General features: G+C 42.0%; 1 protein-coding gene across 2 annotated transcripts in view; it reads left to right on the forward strand.

The window, feature by feature from the left end:
* The first annotated feature begins 219 nt into the window (after positions 1-219).
* The window catches only part of CHRNB3 (cholinergic receptor nicotinic beta 3 subunit), a 31,808-nt gene continuing 6,734 nt past the window's right edge, over positions 220-25,293 (forward strand). The window contains exons 1-3 of one of the 2 annotated variants that reach the window (XM_049632478.1): positions 220-274; positions 9,483-9,655; positions 10,821-10,865. In XM_049632478.1, the coding sequence (XP_049488435.1) occupies positions 220-274; positions 9,483-9,655; positions 10,821-10,865 (273 nt within the window). The remainder of the gene's footprint in view (positions 275-9,482; positions 9,656-10,820; positions 10,866-25,293) is intronic. The other variant, XM_049632479.1, reaches the window with a different exon arrangement.

Genomic DNA, 25,293 nt, shown 5'->3' on the forward strand with positions numbered 1-25,293 from the left:
ACACGCTCTGACAGCTCACTGGAAATCAATGAAGTGTAGTTTAAGAACCATCGCACTGACGTGAGATGGTGTGAGACGGTCTTATTCCCACTTCAGGTGTCTCCCCCTCGGGTTCCACTTCGGATTTTGAACTACTGCATTTTCTTTTCAAAACCTCCCTTTCTGATGGAAATGCTATATTGTTATAAAGGAAGAAATTATCTTTCCTAGCCTGACATCATGATGCTGCCAGCCTTCATCCTGCTGCTCATTGTCCTTGGTGTCATTCCCTCAGGTAAGCTCAAGTTAGAGTAAATTAAAACTTCATCACCGCAAAACTATTTAAGCCAGGGAGGTGGAAATACGGTATTCATAATGTTAGGATGATAAAATGTAATGTATAGGCATCTTTAAGATAACTTTTAAAATGTGGCTCCAATGAGTAATTCTAGGAAATCTTTTATTGCTAAAGAAATCATCACACCTATGAATTCCATAATGTTTATGCTGTTGTCATTTACTGTGCTTTTGCTTTTGAATCATGAACTTGGTTGGAAGCTATAAAAGCAGGAAAAATATTACCCAATGCCCTGAATGCTACTCAGAATTGTTAAAATATTTGGCACAGCAATTTACTACATCAACATTTTTATATCATATCTACTAATAATCACTATATCTGTGTGTATATTTTATCCCATCTATCCTGTAGACCTATCTACAAAGTTTAATTTGTGTGTAGATATATTTAGTATGTTTGTATATCACAATGAAGCAAAAGTATGCATCAAATGTCTATGAACATGTGTGAGTTTTCTGTGACTACTATCTACCTGAAAGTAGGGGAATTCTTTTTTTTTCAACGTTTTTTTTTTTTTTTTTTTTTAATTTATTTTTGGGACAGAGAGAGACATAGCATGAACGGGGGAGGGGCAGAGAGAGAGGGAGACACAGAATCGGAAACAGGCTCCAGGCTCCGAGCCATCAGCCCAGAGCCTGACGCGGGGCTCGAACTCACGGACCGTGAGATCGTGACCTGGCTGAAGTCGGACGCTTAACCGACTGCGCCACCCAGGCGCCCCGGGAATTCTTAATAAAGGAAGAGAGCACGTAAAAGGAGAGAGGGAGAGACAGACAGAAGAGAAATGGAAAGAGGAAGAAAATAACTGAAAAGTTTAGGGGAGATGGTCATTTGCACCTGCCAGTTATCTGGGTTTGGGAATCAGTTCCCTTTTTATGTAACTTCAGAACACAAATCTTTTCCCATTGCAGCGGAAACCATTTAGAGCCAGGAGCCAGATGGCAAGAACACACTGTTGCCCCATTAGCAATTTGTATTCATTTCTCGCTAGTATTTTTGCCATGCTTGACTACTGCTATTTTCAGATGGAGAGCCAGAGGCACTGAGATCTGCCCAAGTCCTGAAATAAATCCTAGATTGAATAAATCCTAGATTGCAAATCTAGGCACGAACATACCTGAATATTATCATATCTTTAAAAATGTAGCCTTTCCTCATACTGGGGACTCAAAACCAGTAGTTTTTAAGTGCAGAGGGCATCACACCCACTTTCAAATATCACTAAATTTGGTTCCTGCAAAGTCTGAAATGCAGTTGGTCAGTCGTAAAAATAATCATCAACTTCTGTGTGTTTTAGCATACAATTAATACACATGTGTCTGATGTTTTTCTGCTTTAATGCGCTATCGTATTTACTGTGAAAGAATGGGTTCTTACCATTCTTTCCCTAGGGGAGTCACTCACTAGTAAGTGGGGGGAGTTGGCATAAACCCTCTTAGTTCATCTATGATCCTCTTCCTCACACAATGATGGTTACGTAAGAAAATTGGAATTAGAGGGGAGACTGGTACTCATTCTCCATTGCGTAGGCTGCAAGAGTTTGGGAATTTATACTGTGCTGTGGATGTCTGTCACAGATCTATAATCAATCTATGTAATAACCTGTAGTAACTCTCACATTTGTGGATATTTCGAGATCCATTGGCATCTATTTCTATTTTCAGATCAGTACCACCTTTCCTTAAGTTTTGTAACTTTACTATTCATTGCAAAGGAAAAGGTTTCTTTTTGTTACACAAAACTACCTTTTCCAAATCACAAGGGGCAACCCCTCATTTTTATATTTCTGGCTTTGGTGGAAAGAATAATTGTGTATGGCCATGTGACATCTCTTCTGTTGCGAATTCATGCTTTGTGGGTTTGTGTCTGCTCCCAGAAACAGGGGACTGTCTCTTACTCATCTTCCCATCATTCTTACCACATGGTGACATGTGTTTATTCATTCAATAAATATTTACTGAGGGTGTCCTGTATCCTAGGAATGATTCCAGCATGGGATATGAGAAAGGGGGAAAAACAAAATCATTCTAATAAACTCTCACGCTAGCAAGAATCCATTCAATATTTATTATTTGATTTCACCCTGAGGGTGAGCTCTATGTGTTGACAGCAGAAGCCAGCCTATTTGTGGTATGATTTTTTTGGACAGGCTGGTGACAATAGAAGGACAAAACCAAAATATACCAAAAAGTGTCAAAACAAAAAAAATGTGTCTCTCCCAACCATATTTGCTAAGGTTTAAAAGTCTTAATAACTTTTTTACTCTCTTAGCTAAGGATAAACAATGATGTTGTCTTCAATAAAACCATAAATAAGCATGTGAATTTTCACTGATTAAGTCTTATCAGTTATTTATACCTCAGCGTGCATGAACTTGTCAAAACTTTACAGAAAGTGTTTTTTTTTTTTAATGTTGATTTTTGAGAGAGAGAGAGAGAGAAAGCATGAGTGAGGCAGGGGCAGAGAGTGAAGGAAACAGGATCCAAAGTGGGCTCAGCACTGACAGCAGAGAGCCCGATGCAGGGCTTGATCTCATGAACCATGAGATCAAGACCTGAGCTGAAATCAAGAGTTGGACGCTCAACTGACTGAGCCACCCAGATGCCCCAGAATGTGGGTTTTGATAACTGGGTGAGGAGAGACCAGAAAGTCTGAGAGCCTGAAGAAAGGAAAAGAAACGTGGTCGAGAAGAATAAAGAGGCCAGAAGGTCAAGTTATAAGTTTCAAAGAAAATTTCTTTGCCTCAAGTTGGAATTGGGTACCTCATCCAAATCTCTCATGATTCCACTTATAGGGATTGAGAGAGCCCTAACCTCCTCATGGGTAGCGAGTCCTGTCTAATCCCTTCATAGCTTCAGTTATCTTTACCCAGATGCCTCTTCTGTTGCAGTAAATGGCAGCCAGGAGCGATGTCCTCCAATCAATGGCACATCTTAAACATTGGCTCTTTTTTGTGTCTTCAGAATAGTAAATATTGGGCATTAATAGGTCATATTTTATGGGTGTTTCATGGACATAAAGCATGTGTGAGTTGGTAGGGGCTTACCAATCATCCACCATTTTATTGTTATTGGGAGAAGTTAAATGCCTTGCTTAATGAAGATTGCCTGGTTTGGAAACAAGACCAAAACTCATATATCTAAATCTGAGTCCAGTGGCTCTCAATGTTAAATAAATATTTGTTGGATTCTTGTTCTAACGAGTGACGAGTTTGGCAAGAGACTCCATGTCCAGAGCCAAGAGCAGAGTGCCCTCCTAGAGCACTTTCCCAGCCTGAGTTCCACATGGAGGAAATTACTGGAATCAGGCAGAGAGTTCCCCACCTGTCTGATCACTTGCATGTGCTCTCCCTCTTCTTGCCTTCCACCTGCAGAGTTGCTTACATCGTCCCAAGAGAAATATTTTGACAAAGAAAATGAGACAAAGATTAAATAGGGAGAGGAGAAGAATAAAGGGGGCGAATCAGGATTTAAGGGAGCAATGAAATTCCTTTTTACCAAAAGAAATGGTGACAAGCTGTAACAGGCAGCACACATCCTCTGAAGATGTGCATTAGACTAAGTGTGCGTGTGTGAGTATGAGTCTGTGTGTGTGTGTGTGTGTGTGTGTGTGTGTGTAAGGGGTGCAAAGCAAGACTTAATGCAAGGAAAGGGAGGGGACCATGGTCAAGTCTGAAGCAGGATTGCTCCCACTATAAAGCATTGGGTGTCCATCTCTAAGGAGAGTGACCTCAGTGCCCATTCAAGGGACACCAGGGCCAAGCCAGCTGCCAGGTCCCAACTGCAGTAGAGGGAGATTGAGTTGGATTATGGAATACCATCACCAACATTGAGTGTCTGTCTACCATCAAACAAATATTATCTGCGACCTGGTTTTAGAATATCATTCTTCCTGGCAATAGATCGCTTTAAAGTAAAGTATTTTGGTAAATACAATACTAACAACAACACAGTAACAAAAAAAAGCAATAACAACAAATTTATGTTCAAAGACATGAACACATCTGCCACTCATTAACTAGGTTGACCCTGAGTAAGTCACTGCCCCTCTTGGCACCCCAGGATCTTCATCTGTAAAAAGAGGGACTTAGAACATCTTCAAAGTCCTTTCTAGCTCCATTGTCTTCACTTCGTCATCATTTCACTTGTCCTTCTTATTTAGTGCTGGTATTATTTATGAATACAAATGTTCTCCCATCCCTCCTTCATAAAGCGGGCTTCGGGAAATGCAAGCACCCACTCAGGGAGTCACTCAGCTTCCAAGAGCAGTTTGTTGACTTGTCAGTGCATTGCTGAGATGTATCTTAGAATATTGATCTTGTCTAATTTATTTAAAATACAAGTCCATTTGCAAAACTGGTTTACACACAGATTTTCAGGGATCCAGATATTCCTTAAAACAGATACCACTTGTCCTAGAAATCCTGAGAACATCTGCGATTCTACATCCTCTAGATCAGTGAGCTGGGGTCACTCTGCCTCCTCCTCCCTCTGTGCACAGAAAGTGCCATTGGAGCTTTTGTGCATTAACTCCTTCATTTGTTCTTTCCCCAAATATCACAAAGTATTTCTTGAGTCGCTAGTCTCAAAGAGTCAACAGTGGAAACAATTTCCTTTCGTTATAATGTTCTATTTTGCAAGGACAAACTAGAAAATTTCCAGAGCTATCGTCCACATCTGCTTCAGTAACATCAATGACCTCAACTTTTATTTGGGGAAGTTCAGGAAGGTTGAAGATTTAGGCAGAAAGCATTAAAACTTTGGCTTTTTTTTTTTTTTTTTTTTTTTTTTTTTTTTGTAAGGTCTGTTTGGGTCTAGTCAGCTCAGTCTGCCATAACAAAATACCAAAGACTGTGTGGCTGAAGAGCAATTTATTTTCTCACGGTTCTGGAGCCTAGAAGTCCATGATCAAGGTGTCAGCAAAAATGGTCTCTGTGAGAATTCTCTTCCTGGCTTGTAAATAGCTGTCTTCTGGCAGTGTCCTTACCTGGCTTTTCCTCGTGCTTGCATGGGGAGAGAGAGCGCTCTCATGTCTCTTCCGCTTCTTATAAGGACACCAGTCCTATTGATTTAGGGCCCCACACTGATGACTTCATTTAGCCTTAGATACCTCCTTATAGGCTCTATCTCCAAATATAGTCACATTGGGGGTTAGGACTTCAACACAGGAATTTGAAGGCACACAAGTATTTAGTCCATAACGGCCAGTACAGATTTATGCTTTTTGTGCCTTGATTCAGACAATAGCTCACCCTCTGACATTGGCAACATGGGTCAAAACATACGAAGGTCCCTGAAAGAGCAAATCTGCTTATTTCCCTTTGGATCCCGACAAAGAGCAGGATCTAATCATTCTCACAGAGGGTACAGCTTTGAGGGTGGCAAGAGCTAGGGATTGTCAAGGTCATAATGTGTAAGTCTACCTCCCTGCAAACTGACAGTAAGATTTTCCTTCCAGGAAAGGGAGTTCAAAAGTACCATTTCTGTTCTCAGGATCCCTCTCATATGTCCAGAATTATAATGGCTTAGAGTTGTCCAAGCTAAGAAGTCCGTGTGTGTGTGTGTGTGTGTGTGTGTGTGTGTGTGTGTTGGTTCAGACGTTATTCAGTTGTTCTCACCCTTCCTGGAGTGTCTCCATCCATTGTGAGGTGGTGTCTTAAGTAAATTGTTCTCACTGGGCTGAACTGGGACACAAGGGCTTTTGGGGAAGGGCAGTACCGTTGGGTTCTTGGCCACTAGGACTACACTCAGATTCGTGTAACAATGGTCATAAGAGCCTATCCAAAAGGGAAGATTGTTTTTCTCACACACCAAGAAATTTGGAGGCGAGCGGTCCTGGGCTGGTTGATGGTCCTATAGTGCTATCAGGGTCCCGCGCTCTGTCTGCCCTTCTATTCTGCCATCTTATGTGTGTAGCTTTCATCAGGCTTGTGAGATACCTGGGTGGCCAGATCCCTAGATGCCATGTTCTAGCTCTAGGCAGGAAGAAAAGGGAGCAAAGGGTGAAAGATGAAAGGTGAAATGTGCATATTGGACCAAGTCCATCCTCTTCGACAGTATTTCCTACAAACCTCACCCTGTGGCTTCTGTTTGGATTTAAGTGGCATGTATATGTCGTATGGCCATCCCTAGCTGTAAGGGGCCTGAGAAGGGAACATTTTAAGCTGGCACCATTCAATTCTGAATAAACATAGCATCTGTTACTGAAAAAGAAAGGGTAAGTGGCTGTTGAGCAGGTAACCAGCAGTCACTGTCATGGTGCCCACCCAACAATATTCTCCTGCCAGGGGAGGCCGAGGGAGGACAGCTGTGACCTCCCTGCTTCTCTCCCCTCCAGATAAATTCAGCTCTGGCCCAAATTCTCCAAACACCACTTAGCAAAGTAGCTCACTATGTTGCTGCACAAGGGTGTACTCAGCAGTCATGATGTGCCAGGCCCCATGGAACTGGGAGACAGAAGTAAGAAAGGTTTCATGAAGCTGGCATTTTCCAATGGTCAGACAGACAATAGACAAAGAAACATATAATATGTTCCAGTGCTCCCATGCAAGATAAAGCATCATTGAGGGGATAAAGTGTGAGGAGGGATTTTAGATTGTGTAACCCAGAAGGACCTTTCAAGGAGATGACATTTGAGCAAAGATGGGACAAAATGAAGGAATGAGCATGGATTCCTCTTCAGGGCAAGAGTCTTCCCCAAACAGAAGCCTACAGGCATGTTCTAGAAAGAGCAGATGTACCTGAAGCTCTGGGGGGGAGGGGGGAGGGCAGAGCGGGAGAGGATAGGGGCCATACAAGGGCCTGGGAAACCATGGCAACGATGTGAGATGTCTGTCTGCATTTGATGGGAAACCATTTGTAGGATTTGGGCAGGAACTTACATAAACCTCTTCTGCCTTTAAGAGCTGGTTCCATCTGCTGAGCAGGAAATGAACTGTAAAGGGGGCAAGAGTGGAAGGCAGGAAGAAGGAGCACAAGAATCCAAGAGAGATGATGGAACTTGTGACTCAGGTGGTACCAGTGGAGATGGTGGGAAAGAATAAGAGTTATGATGTATTTTGAAGGAAGTTAAGACCAGATGTGGGGTAGGGAATTCGTGAAGTTCAGCCTGAGCAGGTGAACACTCCATCCCTCAGGAGGCTTGGGGGAATTTCAACTCCTACCTTCCCTCCACTTCCAGTAAGGTTTTGCAGAGTGCTGTCCTGGCAGCCACCCAGCTGACCTGCTCCTTCGTGCTGCTCTGCTTGTTAAGAACTGAAGTATCAAAGTTTGAGAACAGTTAGCTTTTTTTTTTCCAGTTTATGTATTTATTTTGAGAGAGCGAGGGGGAGGGAAGGGGGGAAGAGGCAGAGAGAGAGGGAGAGAGAGAATCCCAAAGAGGCTTTGTGCTGTGCACAAAGATCACATGAGATCACGACCTGAGCCGAAATCAAGAGTCCAATGCTTAACCGACTGAGCCGCCCAGGCTCCCTGAGAACAGTTAGCTTTTCAGATAACTAAGCACAAACATAAGCTCTCTCCATCATTCATTTGCATCTTCATATACTTTTTGGAACATAAGAGAAAGGGGTGGGAGCAGCCCGAGTATGTAACCCATCTTATTGACACCTCTGTTTACCCCTAGGAGCATTATGAGTGGGTTTCAAACTTCCAGTTACAAAAAAATAAGTCACAGAGATGAAAAGTACAGCATAGGGAATACAGTCAATAAGACAGTAATAACATTGTTTGGTGACAAATCGTAATTGCACTTACTATGATGAGCACTGAGTATTGTACATAATTGTTGAATCATTATGTTGTATACCTGAAATTAATATACTACTGTAGGCTATTTATGGTTCAATTTTTTTTAAAAAGGGTGCATTTTGAATTGCTACTCCCTTAGTAAAGTGAAGTTCTCGTGTACATACTAGGAATGTTTGCTCTTCTTCCTGCTAAGAATCTTTGGGTTTTACTGGGTAAACTTCGGGGTGTCTGGTACATGATCATTGCCCATCATGTGTCACTCAGCAGAAGAAAAGGTTTCCTACGGTAAGCCATACAGTGCAGAATGAGTTGTTGTAGGAGATTAATAGGGCACTGGATATATGAAGAAAGGGGCTATATCTAAAACAGCAATAATAACAGCACCTGGGTGGCACAGTCCATTAAGCATCCAACTTTTGATCTCATGGTTCATGAGTTTGAGCCCCCTGTGGGGCTCTACACTGAGCATGGCGCCTGCTTGGGATTCTCTCTCTCCCTCGCTCTCTGCTTCTCCCATGCTCATTCTCTCTCTCTCAAAGTAAATAAGTAAACTTAAAAAAAAAAAAAACCCAGCAACAATAAAGCTGCCATGTTTTATGTTTGATAGCATAACACTGAAAAGAAACAAAACGTATCTCTAGACTGCCTTCCTAGACCATTTCTTCAGCCTGAGGGTCAAAGCTTGAAGTTGGGGTGTTTCTTGGGCTCTCGGACATGTAGGGGCGGAGAGGAGTGTTAGAACCTGGTTCTTGACCAGGGAAGGTCTTTGTAAGGGAAGACTTCCTCAGGAGGAAGGAAAAAGAACAGCACAGGGGATGTGGTAGGTGCTCAGTGGATATGTGTGCTCAATGGATACGTGCCAAATGCATGAAAAATGGCCCTGACATATTCCTGTCATTGGATTATTCATTAAATATATATAAAATAAGCATGTGCTGTGGGCTGGCACTAGTCTAGGTGCTGGATAAACATCATCAAATAAAATGGATACCATGTCTGCCATCATGGAGCTCAAGGGAAGGACAGATGATGACAGGTATTCAACACATTGTGGTAAGGACATGATGGAGCCAGATAGGGTGCAGTAGTGGACGATAGCACAGGGGCAGAGACCATGTCTGTAAGGAGGTGGCATCTCAGATGAGATGTGAGGTTGAGGGTAAGGGGGTGGCTGTGGGTGATTGTTTGGGGATCAAGGTGCTGACCTCATGGTGGGAAAATCCCATGAGAGAGCAAAGCTCTGGGTAAAGCATAGAATCTACTTTCAGCTATGTGTTGTGGGCATGGTGAATGGTTAGGGAACCCCTGTATATGCAAAGCTGCCTTTGCTGAACACCTGACGGTTCAGGCCACAGGATGCTAAACCAGCCATTATACTTTTCCCATTAATTCAGGTTTCACTCGTGATCTTACAGCTGCTGCAGGATTCAGTTCAATTGCTGAAAATGAAGACGCCCTCCTCAGACGCTTATTCCAAGGTTATCAGAAATGGGTTCGTCCTGTATTAAATTCTAATGACACCATAAAAGTATATTTTGGATTGAAAATATCTCAGCTTGTGGATGTGGTGAGTAATCCTTGGCACTAAGCTAAAAAGAACATGCATTCCTTAACCTGTTTGTGAATCTAAGACTTTATTTTGTTTTCTTTCCCCATGTCTACCATTTCAATTTTAAAAATAACTTACTGTGAGAGAAAATCTGCCCCAAGAGGCCAGTGAAATGACCCGAGGAAGGAATGAGAAGTGCTAGAGAGTAAATTTTCATTGCGGCACTATGAGTGTGCACCTCTTTGCTGGGGGATGGATATGGTTGTTAAGACAGGCATTGTCCCTGGCGGGTTTGCTGAGAACCAGGATGAGCACCCAGGGAGAACAGAGGAGATGGAGAGAAGAGAGAACTGAGCCGAGGGCTCATTAGTGTCCCCTGGGCTGATTCGGTGTCACCCAAACTGCGTGAGGGCTGGCAGGGGTGTCTACAGGGAGAGAGGGCAGATGCTGCCAGCACCCCCGTGAGCGCTTGGTGACCCATCACCCTCCTGAATCCCCTCAGGACTCCACCTGTTCCCCTGACACCACCTAGACCTTAACATTCTCTGCTCATTTTCCTGTTGGGCTCCCACTTCTGACATGATTGCGTTCCTGGGAAACCAGTGAACGTTAAGCCAGTTCTGCAAAGTCATTCTGGTGCGGTCCCCAAAGTCCCAGAATAATCGTCTCCTGTTTCCTAAATCTCCTGCCCTACCAGTTGCACACTCACCTACCTCAGCTGACTCAATGCCCAAGGATTCCTTCTAGAAAATCATGCAAAACCGATCTCTGATATAACTAATATTCATTTTTACTTTGCGGCCTTACCATACTTTCTGGGTTATGCAATTAAAAAAAAAATTTTTTTATTTGAGAGAGAGAGAGCAAGTCAGGGAGAGGGGCAGAGGGAGAAAAAGAGAGAATCCCAAGCAGACTCCACACACAGCACAGAGCCTGATGCAGGACTTGGTCCCACGACCCTGGGATCATGACCTGAGTTGAAATCAAGAGTCAGACACTCAACCAACTAAGACACATAGGCACCCCTGGGTTATGCGATTTTGGATAAATATCACCATAATGAGCTGCTATTTGCTTTAATTATTATTTTTTATTTTAAGCAAAGGGAGGTCTTTCTGACAAAATAAATCTCAAAGACTTCACTTAATTTGAATTTACATTTTTCTAATTGCCATTTTCTTAGGATGAAAAGAATCAACTGATGACAACAAATGTGTGGCTCAAACAGGTAACTGTCAATCCAAGCATGATATCTGCTAACCTAATTATTTCCATTCTTTTCTATTTAGAAAGACTCTAAATAATATTTGAAAAATAATTATCTTACACAGCATATTGGGTTCCTCAGTAAGATATCTGGGAATGGTTAGGAAGGGTCTATTAATTTTCATTTCCTTTTGCAAGAGTGGGAGAGCTGGTCCTGGAGGCTCAAAGGCATACCCCAAGCAGACTCTGACACGGAGGCCTGGGCCCGCTCCCTGGCTACTTGGAGTAAGTGGGGAAAGATTGCAGAGCGCAGTTCTCCCCCACCCCCCCACCCCCCCGTTTCCTGCACCCCTCCCCCCTCCGTTTAGGGCACTGCAACTGGAGCAGGCAACCAGGGATCTTAAACTGTCTTTCATCCCCACTGGTCCTCCACAGGATGACTCTTCCCCTAATGTTTCCTCTTGCTCCCTTTCTAGAAAGAGAAAACAGGTAGGACAGAACAAAGTGAATTTCAGAACAAAGTAAAGCCTGAAACAAAATAATGAATACATATTTTCCCGGTATAACTAAAAAGGCATTTGTTTGTTTTTTTTAATTTTTTAATGTTTGTTTTTGAGAGTGAGAGAGACAGAGCATGAGTGGGGCAAGGGCAGAGAGAGAGGGAGACACAGAATCCCAAGCAGGCTTCAGGCTCTGAGCTGTCAGCACAGAGCCTGACATGGGGCTCGAACTCATGAACCACAAGATCATGACCTGAGCTGAAGTCGGACGCTTAACTGACTGAGCCACCCACGTGCCCCAAAAGGCATTTGTTTTTAAAAGAGGGAACACAAGGAGGGGAGAGAGAGAGAGAGAGAGAGAGAGAGAAAGCAGGTTCCACACCCAGCATGGAGACGCAAGGCTCAATCTCACAACTCCGAGATCATGACCCAAGCAGAAATAGTCAGACACTTAAGACTTAGCCACCAAGGCACTCCCTCACCCCTGCTTGAACTCACAACCATGAGATTAAGACCTGAGCTGAGATCAAGAGTCGGAGTCCTAACCGACTGAGCCCCCCAGGCACCCCTAAAAAAGGCATTTTGAATTATTTTTAGCTCTCTGCTTAGATGACTGCTTTTAGCTTGATTATAGCCTGTTTCCTAAGCATCTGTTCAGAGGGGCTTGACCTAAAGTTGTCAGGGAATAACTACCCTTCAAAGCCTACTTTTGCATATGTGACATAAAGGACAAAATACTGAAAGGAGGTGAGAAGTTTGGTTTCATTGGTTCTTTTTTGTTGTTATTGTTATTAGCAATTACTCATTTTTCACTGAATGTCCAGCTATGGCTTATTCTCCCACAGACTTCAAATCTTCCTGGTGAGGATGTCCTAATATCTCACTTGATGTTAACATACATACATAATATTTTTTGTTTGTTTATATTAAAGTTAATTACCTATTCAAATTCAGGAGACATTGTTCAGTTCTGCTAATGGTTTATAGGAACAGTGAGTGGAGATTGTAGGAAGATTCCCTTGTCTTCATTTAGTGCCATTATATATCTCCCACACAAAAACTTTAGTCAGAGTTACAGAATTATTACCATTTTTACTAGTCTCTAGTCTTCCGATTTTTAAACTGGTAGGTATGTTAGCAAGTTATGAAACGAATCTGCGTATTATTTTACATGCAAATAAAAAATGGCCAGAAGAGGGGCGCCTGGGTGGTTCAATTGGTTAAGCACCTGGCTCTTGACTTCGGCTCAGGTCATGATCTCACGGTTTATCAGTTTGAACCCTGAGTCAGGCTGTGTGCTGGCAGCTCGGAGCCTGCTTGGGATTTTCTCTCTCTCCCTCTCTCTCTCTGCCCCTCCTCTGCTTGTGCTCTGCTTCTCTCTTTCTCTCTCAAAATAAATAAATAAACATGAAAAAAGAATTTTAAATCCAGGAGAAAATAATAAGCCAGTAATGTGGATATAAAAATATGATTTACTTACTTACTTATTTTTTTTAAACTTTCTAAATCATATATATTTGGTTTTTTTAATATATGAAATTTATTGTCAAATTGGTTTCCATACAACACCCAGTGCTCATCCCAAAAGATGCCCTCTTCAATGCCCATCACCTACCCTTCCCTCCCTCCCACCCCCCCATCACCCCTCAGTTTTTTCTCAGTTTTTAAGAGTCTCTTATGATTTGGCTCTCTCCCACTCTAACCTCATTTTCTTTTCCTTCCCCTCCCCCATGGGTTTCTGTCAAGTTTCTCAGGATCCACATAAGAGTGAAACCATATGGTATCTGTCTTTCTCTGTATGGCTTATTTCACTTAGCATCACACTCTCCCGTTCCATCCACGTTGCTACAAAGGGCCATATTTCATTCTTTCTCATTGCCACATAGTATTCCATTGTGTATATAAACCACAATTTCTTTATCCATTCATCAGTTGATGGACATTTAGGCTTTTTCCACAATTTGGCTATTGTTGAGAGTGCTGCTATAAACATTGGGGTACAAGTGCCCCTATGCATCAGTACTCCTGTATCCCCTGGGTAAATTCCTAGCAGTGCTATTGCTGGGTCATAGGGTAGGTCTATTTTTAATTTTTTGAGGAACCTCCACACCGTTTTCCAGAGTGGCTGCATCAATTTGCATTCCCACCAACAGTGCAAGAGGGTTCCTGTTTCTCTACATCCTCTCCATCCTCTATAGTCTCCTGATTTGTTCATTTTGGCCACTCTGACTGGCGTGAGGTGATATCTGAGTGTGGTTTTGATTTGTACTTCCCTGATGAGGAGTGATGTTGAGCACCTTTTCATGTGCCTGTTGGCCATCTGGATGTCTTCTTTAGAGAAGTGTCTATTCATGTTTTCTGCCCATTTCTTCACTGGGTTATTTGTTTTTCGGGTGTGGAGTTTGGTGAGCTCTTTATAGATTTTGGATACTAGCCCTTTGTCCGATATGTCATTTGCAAATATCTTTTCCCATTCCATTGGTTGCCTTTTAGCTTTGTTGATTGTTTCCTTTGCTGTGCAGAAGCTTTTTATCTTGATGAGGTCCCAATAGTTCATTTTTGCTTTTAATTCCCTTGCCTTTGGGGATGTGTCAAGTAAGAAATTGCTACGGCTGAGCTCAGAGAGGTCTTTTCCTGCTTTCTCCTCTAGTGTTTTGATGGTTTCCTGTCTCACATTCAGGTCCTTTATCCATTTTGAGTTTATTTTTATGAATGGTGTAAGAAAGTGGTCTAGTTTCATTCTTCTGCTTGTTGCTGTCCAGTTCTCCCAGCACCATTTGTTAAAGAGACTGTCTTTTTTCCATTGGATATTCTTTCCTGCTTTGTCAAAGATGAGTTGGCTATACTTTTGTGGGTCTAGTTCTGGGGTTTCTATTCTACTCCATTGGTCCATGTGTCTGTTTTTGTGCCAATACCATGCTGTCTTGATGATTACAACTTTCTAGTAGAGGCTAAAGTCTGGGATTGTGATGCCTCCTGCTTTGGTCTTCTTCTTCAAAATTACTTTGGGTATTCGGGGCCTTTTGTGGTTCCATATGAATATTAGGATGGCTTGTTCTAGCTTCGAGAAGAATGCTGGTGCAATTTTGATTGGGACTGCATTGAATGTGTAGATAGCTTTGGGTAGTATTGACATTTTAACAATATTTATTCTTCCAATCCATGAGCACGGAATATTTTTCCATTTCTTTATATCTTCTTCAATTTCCTTCATAAGCTTTCTATAGTTTTCAGCATACAGGTCTTGTACATCTTTGGTTAGATTTATTCCTAGGTATTTTATGCTTCTTGGTGCAATTGTGAATGGGATCAGTTTCTTTATTTGTCTTTCTGTTGCTTCATTATTGGTGTATAAGAATGCAACCGATTTCTGTACATTGATTTTCTATCCTGCGACTTTGCTGAATTCATGTATCAGTTCTAGCAGACTTTTGGTGGCGTCTATCGGGTTCTCCACGTATATTATCATGTCATCTGCAAAAAGTGAAAGCTTGACTTCATCTTTGCCAATTTTGATGCCTTTGATTTCCTTTTGTTGTCTGATTGCTGATGCTAGAACTCCCAACACTATGTTAAACAACAGTGGTGAGAGTGGACATCCCTGTCGTGTTCCTGATCTCAGGGGGAAAGCTCTCAGTTTTTCCCCATTGAGGATGATGTTAGCTGTGGGCTTTTCATAAATGGCTTTTATGATGTTTAAGTATGTTCCTTCTATCCTGACTTTCTCGAGGGTTTTTATTAAGAAAGGATGCTGAATTTTGTCAAATGCTTTTTCTGCATCAATTGACAGGATCATATGGTTCTTATCTTTTCTTTTATTAATGTGATGTATCGCGTTGGTTGATTTGCGAATGTTGAACCACCTCTGCATCCCAGGAATGAATCCCACTTGATCATGGTGAATAATTCTTTTTATAAGCTGTTGAATTTGATTTGCTAGTATCTTATTGAGAATTTTTGTATCCATATTCATCAGGGATATTGGCCTGTAGTTCTCTTTTTTTACAGGGTCTCTGTCTGGTTTAGGAATCAAAGTAATACTGGCTTCATAGAATGAGTCTGGAAGTTTTCCTTCCCTTTCTATTTTTTGGAATAGCTTGAGAAGGATAGGTATTATCTCTGCTTTAAATGTCTGGTAGAATTCCCCTGGGAAGCCATCTGGTCCTGGACTCTTATTTGTTGGGAGATTTTTGATAACTGATTCAATTTCTTCGCTGGTTATGGGTCTGTTCAAGCTTTCTATTTCCTCCTGTTTGAGTTTTGGAAGTGTGTGGGTGTTTAGGAATTTGTCCATTTCTTCCAGGTTGTCCAGTTTGTTGGCATATAATTTTTCATAGTATTCCCTGATAATTGCTTGTATTTCTGAGGGATTGGTTGTAATAATTCCATTTTAATTCATGATTTTATCTATTTGGGTCATCTCCCTTTTCTTTTTGAGAAGCCTGGCTAGAGGTTTATCAATTTTGTTTATTTTTTTCAAAAAACCAACTCTTGGGGCGCCTGGGTGGCTCAGTCGGTTAAGCGTCCGACTTCAACTCAGGTCACGATCTTGCAGTCTGTGAGTTAGAGCCCCGCGTCAGGCTCTGGGTTGATGGCTCAGAGCCTGGAGCCTGCTTCGGATTCTGTGTCTCCCTCTCTCTCTGCCACTCCCCCATTCATGCTCTGTCTCTCTCTCTCTCAAGAATAAATAAACGTTAAAAAAAAATTAAAAAAAAAACAACTCTTGGTTTCATTGATCTGCTCTACAGTTTTTTTAGATTCTATATTGTTTATTTCTGCTCTGATCTTTATTATTTCTCTTCTTCTGCTGGGTTTAGGGTGTCTTTGCTGCTCTGCTTCTATTTCCTTTAGGTGTGCTGTTAGATATTGTATTTGGGATTTTTCTTGTTTCTGGAGATAGGCCTGGATTGCAATGTATTTTCCTCTCAGGACTGCCTTCGCTGCATCCCAAAGCGTTTGGATTGTTGTATTTTCATTTTCATTTGTTTCCATATATTTTTAAATTTCTTCTCTAATTGCCTGGTTGACCCATTCATTCTTTAGTAGGGTGTTCTTTAACCTCCATGCTTTTGGAGGTTTTCCAGACTTTTTCCTGTGGTTGATTTCAAGCTTCATCGCATTGTGGTCCAAAAGTATGCATGGTATGATCTCAATTCTTGTATATTTATGAAGGGCTGTTTTGTGACCCAGTATGTGATCTATCTTGGAGAATGTTCCATGTGCACTCGAGAAGAAAGTATATTCTGTTGCTTTGGGATGCAGAGTTCTAAATATATCTGTCAAGTCCATCTGATCCAATGTATCATTCAGGGCCCTTGTTTCTTTATTGACCATGTGTCTAGATGATCTATCCATTGTTGTAAGTGGGGTATTAAAGTCCCCTGCAATTACCACATTCTTGTCAATAAGGTTCCTTATGTTTGTGAGTAATTGTTTTATATATTTGGGGGCTCCCATATTCGGCACATAGACATTTATAATTGTTAGTTCTTCTTGATAGATAGACCCTGTAATTATTATATAATGCCCTTCTTTATCTCTTGTTACAGCCTTTAATTTAAAGTCTAGTTTGAAATAAGTATGGCTACTCCAGCTCTCTTTTGACTTCCATTATAAAAATACGATTTAAATAAGCATATTTTTTCTATGTACCTGTCTCTTTCCTCAGCGATGTATTCCACGTTTGCAAGTTACAGGCTGTGGAATTCACAGGTATTTTGAATTAATAAAAATCAGTAAGAAGTGTTGTATTCGGGCTTGCAGGGTAGAGAATAAAAACTCTTAAAGTGCAAATAGGTTTAAGAAGTTAACAGAAATAAAACAAAAAAACTTCTCACTGCTTCACACACATGCCCTTCCCCAACTGCTCCTTGAGATTAAACTTTTATTAATCTTTCACATAAAACAGTGGTCCAGGGGCTCTTGGCCTTTAATATTGGTACTTTTCACTTTTCTTGAGGTTTTGAAAACATGAGCTCATTTCAGTGAGAGACAACAAGAAGTCACAGCTCCTCTGACCTTAGCCACGACTTTGGAAATGACTTCCAGCAAAGTTAGGCCACCAGCATCATCGTGGCCTGGTGAATGCCTCCAGGTCAACACAGAGTCAAAACCTAAAAATCTCCAATACCCAAAACAGAGCAAGAGAAATCGTAGGAGTGGGGCAAGCTGACACTCGCAAAAGCCAGCCTGCTGACTTAGGTTCCATTTTTTAGAAGTCACAATAATACTAGACTTTTTCTCATTAAAGTATAGTGGCACACAGTGTCGCATTAGTTTCAGGTGTACAGCATCGTAATCCGACAAGCCTATACCTTATGCTATGTTCACAAATGCAGCTACCGTCTGTCACCATGCAAAGCTATTACAGTACCATTGACCATATTCCCCATGCTGTACTTTTTATCCCCGTGACTTATTCATTCCATAACTGGAAATCTGTATCTCCTACCCTGCTTCACCCTTTTTGCCTAACCCTCCCCCACCCCCCTCCCCTCAGGCAACCATCACTTTGTTCTCTGTATCTGGATCTGTTTCAGCTTTTTTGTTTGTTCGTTTTTTAGATTCCACATATAAGTGAAATCACATGGTATTTGTCTCTCTCCATCTGATTTATTTCACTTAGCATTATACTCTCAAGTCCACCATGTAGCAAGACCTCATTCTTTTTTATGGCTGAGTAATATTCCATTGTGTATATATACCACACCTTCTTTATCTATTCATTTATTGATTGACCTTTGGGTTTCCATATCTTGGCCATTGTAAATAATGTTGCAATAAACATAGGGGTGCATATATATTTTTAAATTAGTGTTTTCATTTTCTTTGGGTAAATACCTGATCATCTGATACTTCTATTTTTAATTTTTTGAGGAACCTCCACACTGTTTTCCACAGTGACTGCACTAGTTTACATTTCTACCAACAGTGCATGAGGGTTCCCTTTTTTCCACATCCTCGCCAGTACTTGCTATTTCTTGTCTATTTAATTTTAGCCAGAGAATAATGGACTTTCATTGCATTTGATTTGCAAAAGGTTGTCATCTCTCTTCTCTCATTTACATTTCTCAACCACTCGGAATTAGCAAGGCAGGTATCACATTACCCCTGCCTACAGAGACAGAAGGTTCTAGTGATTGATCTGGCTGGAGTCTCGGTTTCCCCGGTTGCGGTCTTCTCTGCTATATCCAGCCTCTGCACTAAACATTAAGCCCTGCTTCTAAATCATGGGAAAAGCCAAAGTATGAGAAACCTCTGTGCATTTCATTGAACCACAGAGAATATTATCATAGCTATCCTGCTCACACAGATTGGATTGGGAGTGCAATGTCACGTACACGCCACGTATGGCACAAACACTATGGGAGCAAAAAGGAAAGATGAATTCTACAGCATGGTGGCAGGCAGGGAGGCTGCATGGAATAGGAGGCACTTAACTCCATCAGGCTGTGATCTACATTTTTATTTTTTAAATTTTAAATTCTTATTTATTTATTACAGTTTATTTATTTTGAGAGAGAGAAAGAGGGAGAGCACGAGTGCACATGTGTGAGTAGGGGAGGGGCAGAGAGAGAGGGAGAGAGAGAATCCTAAGCAGGCTCTGCTCTGTCAGCACAGAGCCTGACAAGGAGCCCGACACAGGGCCCAAAATCACGAACCTGTCTGATGACCTGAACCGAAATCAATAGTTGGATGCTTAGCCAACTAAACCACGCCGGCACCCCACTTTTTTTTTTAAGATTTTATTTTTAAGTGATCTGTATACCCAACATGGGGCTCGAACCCACAACTTGAGATCAAGAGTTGTACACTCCACCGACTGAGCCAACCAGGCTCCCCTAGCTCTTTAAAACTAAAAAGGTAAAAGAAAGATAAAGGATAAAAGAAAAGAGATGGTAAAAACAAGATAAAAATGATGTTAAAAAAAAAGCTACTATTGGTGTTACACACAGATCTCAGTTTCAGAGTAGCTAATAATCATACCTAAGATTTATTGAGCACTTCCTAAGTGCTGGGTTGTTCTGCTTGGGTTGTCATAGGAATGAACTCCTGTAATTCTCACAGCCGCCTATGAGGTAGGTCCTAGGATGAATTGAACTGACTTGGCCAAGGTTAGGCATTGTTAAGTGAAGTCTGGCTAACGTGGAGAAATCCTCCCTTGCCTCAGACGAGGGAGCTGATGGAAGATGTCCAGTTCTTCTCTTAGCGCTGCTCCTGTGGAGACTAGTTCCTAGTCCTTGGCTTTCCATGTCTCAACTGCTGGGACATCTGATGGTCTAGAAGGGCATTTAGGAGAGAATGAAGTAAGGATTCACTCGATCTGCCATTCATTCCGCAGGGTCTATTGAGAACCTGCCAGATGTCAGCCACGCTGCTAGATCCTGGGGAAGAAGAAGAGTAAAATACAGCCCTGTCTTCAAGGAGAGGACATAGTGTTAGTTGTGTAAAAAATAATGACTGTAATATGATAAACACCATAAGGAAAATCTACATAAGTACTGTGTCATTACACAAATGACAGTGAGACAGGGAGAAAATCAGGGAGAGCTTCCAAGGGAGGAGATATTTAAGTTAGGTCTTACAGGATCTGTAGAAGTTCTGCAAGCCAAAAAGGTGCAGAAGTCATGAGCTCTTCCCAAGCACAGAACTACCCCAATCTCACACCAGAGCAAACTGACAGGAAACTCTCTCCAGTCACCCTGTATACCTCGCTCAAAATAAAGACAAAAGTGATGAAAGCCTCTCCTTTTCTCCTGTCCCTCTCGGACATGGAAAGATGCTCCCTGATTCATATCACAGAGAGAATAAAATTCTACCTACTTAGGAGAAAATCACATCTCAGGGCAGCTTCCACAACTGAAATGCTTGTTCCTTTGTTTTTGTTTTTTTTTAAATGCAGTTCTTCTGTCTTGTCCGCTATTTCCGTTACTTTCCTCTGGTATATTTAGACATTTTTCCTCCATCCTCTCAACCAAAGACCTTTGTCAAGCACAAATTTAGCGACATCCTGAGAAAGTCCTCTATGGGGAGCTATTTTTATTTTATTGATTTTATTTTGGAAACTCATTTGTCTCCCTCCTTCCTACTTCCAGAGAGTAATCAAAACCCTATAAATCATAAATAGATTATTAACACCAACTCACTAAGACTACACAAGAAAGTACTTAGTGCCAAGGTTAGGAAAACTGCACTGCAAGCACCTTAAAGGTAATGGAAAAATGAAACCACCCTTTCTTTACTGATAAAGAGTTAAGCCCTTGGCCTAAATATTATCATGTGAATAATTACTATGACAACAGATGTCAAATTCACTCACCCAAGAAGCATTTACTGAGCACCTACTATGCACTGGGCACAGTGTAACATGCTGGGCTAGTCACTGTTGGGTGTACGCACCAATAGGACAGTAAGATTCTGAGTGAGTAGCTGAGAAGAGTTTTCTGTTCTACCCTCTTTGTCTTCCCGAGGAAAATAAAACCACCTGAATGTTTGCCAAGGCCAACATCTCAAACTAGCCTTGTTTCTCCAACAGCTGATTCCTGTTTTAGATCAACAAAAAGTTCAGCAAACATATGAAGGCTTTATGGGATAGATCCCTGGAGCTAGTCTTTGAGAAGAAATCTGAAACCAACCTGTTATCGAAGGGACAGCCTTGCTGTAAAGGTCAGGGAGATCTTCCCAAAGTCTGATCATTTTCCACAACTTGCAATGGCATGTTTTCAAGTCTGTGGATTTATCTCTGACCTTCTTTCCTCAGCATCTTCTTTTCCTTTTTTCTCTACAGCCTCACTCTGGCCTTAGCAAAGGAGGCAAGCTTGGTCTTCTTGGTCAAGTGGACCCTGAGTAAGAACTGAGCAGGAATTAGGAGTTAGGAATCAGAAATCCTGCTCTGTAAACTTGGGCAAGTCATTTTGTCTCTCTGACCCTCAATCTCTTCATCTGTAAAATAGAGGCAATGCCTAGTTCCTGGGTTAAGAGGTTAAATGAGATCATATGTGTGAATGTGACTGGTACCTTCTCTGGCGTGTAGTAGGGACTCAGTAAATTTCATTTCTTGCTGCCACCTTTGTAGGCTTTTTCATCCTTAATGACAAATCCTGTTTCTTAGCCTTAACAACTCATGGATATAATGTGAATGTGGGACACATAATGTGTCATGTTATCTTTAAGGTTAAAATGAATCAACATTAGCTTGGTTTTAAGAATTTCACACCTGGGTGGCTCAGTCGGTTGAGAATCTGACTCTTGATTTTGGCTCAGGTCATGATTTCACAGTTTGTGAGTTCAAGCCCCATGTCAAGCTCTGCGCTGACAGTGCCTGCTTGGGTTTCTCTCTCTCTCTCTCTCTCTCTCTCTCTCTCTCTCCCCCTCCTCCACTCATGCTGTCTGTCGGTCTGTCTGTCTCTCTCTTTCTCTCAAAACAAATAAATAAATTAAAAAAAAAAGAATTTCACACCTGACTTTAAGATAATTGAAGATCCCAGGGATGCCTCAGGGGCTACAAATCAAGGCATTATTTGTTCCTTACTACCTCCTGGTCTTAGTATTAAACTAAGAATAACTAGGAGATTATTTCTGTAGTAAAAAAGTCTTTAGGAGCACCTGGGTGTGTCAGTCAGTTAAGTGTCCAACTTCAGCTCAGGTCACAATCTTGTGGTCTGTGAGTTTAAGCCCTGTGTCGGGCTCTGTGCTGACAGCTCAGAGCCTGGACCCTGCTTCGGATTCTGTGTCTCCCTCTCTCTCTGCACCTCCCCTGCTCTCTCTCTCTCTTTCTCTCTCTCTCTCTCTCAAAAATAAATAAACATTAAAAAAATGACTTCGACTTACATTTAAATGAAATTTGGTGCTGGATACTAGCTAGATATTTATGACTGCTATTTCAGGTAATGTATGTAAGAAAGGACAAGGGAATGTACATGATATGGATTTGAAATTGCACTGTTCAGAATTAAGAAAGTTTTTTTCCATTTTTTTCTTAGTCACAGATTAACTTTGATATTTGGCCCTGACATACCCCGTGCTCTCCCATTTTCTGCAATGACACAGCTCTCAGCCTGGGAACTGACTACTTCAAGGTAGAGCTGATGTTTGTAAAGGGCTTTGAGAATCTTGGCCAGGTCGTGCTATATGAACATAGGATATTATTTCTAAGCCCTTACTATAAGAAGGGAGAGACAGGAGATTAGTCTCCAGTTGCCCCCAGGATTTCAGACAGAGCAGGGAGTGACCAGAAAGCCTCAGACCTCTCTAGCAAGATAGAGGATGGTTGGGGGGGGGGGGGGGCTCTGAATCCTCACCCTGACACTGCTGACTCAGCACATGTCTTCTTCTTCCTGGGGCATGGGGCACTGTCAGCATCATGATGGACACACATCTTGTAGAAATCCAGGGAACCTCTCCAGATGGATGTGTCAGGGAGAACATTCTGATTCCCCAGGTCTGGTTACAGAAGGACACCCCGTAAGTGGTACAACCAGTACAGGACAGTACAAGTGGAGGATTCAGGGCTTCTGACTCTAGTCCAGTGCTCTTTCTCTTCCAGATACTCCAAGGTAAGCAGCATTCACCAAGAGTCCCAGCTAGTCCCTTTCTCCTTACTGGTCAGAAACAAAACCTAAATCACTGTAGATCGCTTTATGTGCTCCCCATGGATTCAACGCATCCCTTACTCATCGTTTGTTCACCCCTGCCCCAGGTGGGAGCCCACACCCTCCTACTTCTCCCTAACCCACACCACCACTCACGGCTGCTCCCTCCCTTTCGGTCTCAGCTTTAAAGGTGGTCTGCTCAGAACTACCTCCCCTGTCCATCCTGTGGTTCGCTATCATTATACCCAAACGGCACTGCCTTCTTGTGTGAGGCAGCCCCAGGCCGGGAGCACATGGCAGCGGTGTGTTCAGCCTTGGGTACTTGTGGAATGCATTAATTCCCTGCAAACTGTGAGCCCAATGAACCACTACCACTCTGTTATCTCTGGCCACAGATGTTTATCTTGCGGTTGGAGGTCCAGTTAAGCAACACAAACCCTTCTGACTGAAAAGTCCCTCACCCTAGGGCATGCCCCAGTTCCCTTAGAATGGTTTGTAAAACCAGTTATTTGTTTGGTGGGGTTTGCATGAAGGCAGGGGCTCCAGAATTGTAGCTATCCACCTTCTCTGCAAAGTGGAAGCAGGCATAAGAAAAGACAGCTGTGCCTGGAGGAGAGAGGAACCTGGATCCAAGAAGCAGGCAAGTTTGTTCCCAGCAATCTTTATGCTCCAAATGGAGGAAGAGTGAGATTGGACTTGGTGGCTGAGCTCACCAACATCGTCCACTCAAGACGGAGCTAGCACGTAAAAGCACAGTCCCAGCCAATCTGTCTCTTTGTGTCTGTCCCTGGGACTCACTGCCTGCCTGAGACCTGCTCAGATTCTCCCAGGATCAGCTGAGAACCTTTTAGTTGCAAGTGACAGAGAACGCAACCCAAACTGGCATAAGCAAAAATAGAACGTATTGGCTTTCACAACCTGGAAAGTCCAGGGACAAAGCTAGCTTTACATGCAGCTTGATCCAGGGACTCAAGCAATATTCCTGGGGCCCAGCGTTCCCTCTGTGTGTCTCTGGGCTCCTTGTCCTCTGGGTTGACCCCATTCTCATCTCAGTCCTCCTCTAATGGCAGCAAGGTGGCCATATGAGCTCCAGCCTCAAAGTGCTTCCTGTGTTCAAGTTCAAGTTCTCTTTCAAGAAAGAGAAAGGCCAGCCTCTTTTCCAGTGGTTCCAGAGGATGCATGGTATGTCATTGTTTCCAACTTGGTTACCTGCTGTCCCTGATCACAGTGGGCAGGTGTGAGGTACAGCCCCATTTCTGGGCCAGAAAGAAGAGTCAGATCCACCCCCAGCTGGTGGGTGACAGTGCAGTGAGGTGGTTCTCCATGAGGAAATGGGGGGTGCTCTTACGGGGAGAAGGGCAGGTGAATTGGAGGCAGCAGGCAATACATATCGACTTTATTTCTTAGTTCATTGTTCTCCTCTTTCTGTGAAGATCTCTTGACATGCCACTTCCTCTTCGAACAAAGCCTTGCATAAGTAGAAGTCAGCCAAAGGCTTCTGTTATTACAGTTCATCTTCATTCCATAATTTCTCTCCCCGTTTGTCACCGAACTTGAACACTGTGTAACATGCTTATTTATATAATTCCTCCACCTTTTGTCAGATATTTTACCAGTAAGGCCAACTTTTCTGTTTTTATTGTCTTCATTTTCTTTTTTTACCAGAGGAAAAGATGGAATAAAGCTAGTTTTAGCTTGAGTACAGAGTCAATAAGCTTTATAGCTATCAGCTATATATCTCTCTTAAAAAACAGAAAACAAAAAAACCAACCAAAAAAAAAAATGAAATACTTAGGTATAAATCTAAATATGTATGGGGTCTGTAAGTTGAAACTACAAAACACTGATTTAAAAACATCAAAGAAGACCCAAATAAATGAAGAGAGAAATGATACTCCTGGATCAGAAAACTCATATTATGATGTCTGTTCTCCCCCAATCAATCTATAGATTCAAGTCAATCATAATTAAAATTTCAGAAGGATTTTTCTTGTTGATAGCAACAAACTGATTTAAATTTTTTTTAAGTTTATTTATTTATTTTGAGAGAAAGAAAGAGAGAGAGAGCATGAGTGGAGGAGGGGCAGAAAGAGAGGGGGACAGAGGATCTGAAGTGGGCTCCGTGCTAACAGCAGAGAGTCCAATGCAGGGCTTGAACTCACGAACTGTGAGATTATGACCTGACCTGAGTTGGTTGCTTAACTGACTGAGCCAGCCAGTCAGGTGCCCCTGATTTAAAGATTTATATGGAAAAGCAAAGGAACTCGAATAGCCAAAACAATTTTGAAAAAGGAGAATACAGTTGGAGGACTCACATTATATGATTTCAAAACTTACTAGAAAGCAATGGAGATTAAGA

The sequence above is a fragment of the Panthera uncia genome, chromosome B1, assembly GCF_023721935.1.
Source record: "Panthera uncia isolate 11264 chromosome B1, Puncia_PCG_1.0, whole genome shotgun sequence".
Lineage (NCBI taxonomy): Eukaryota > Metazoa > Chordata > Mammalia > Carnivora > Felidae > Panthera > Panthera uncia.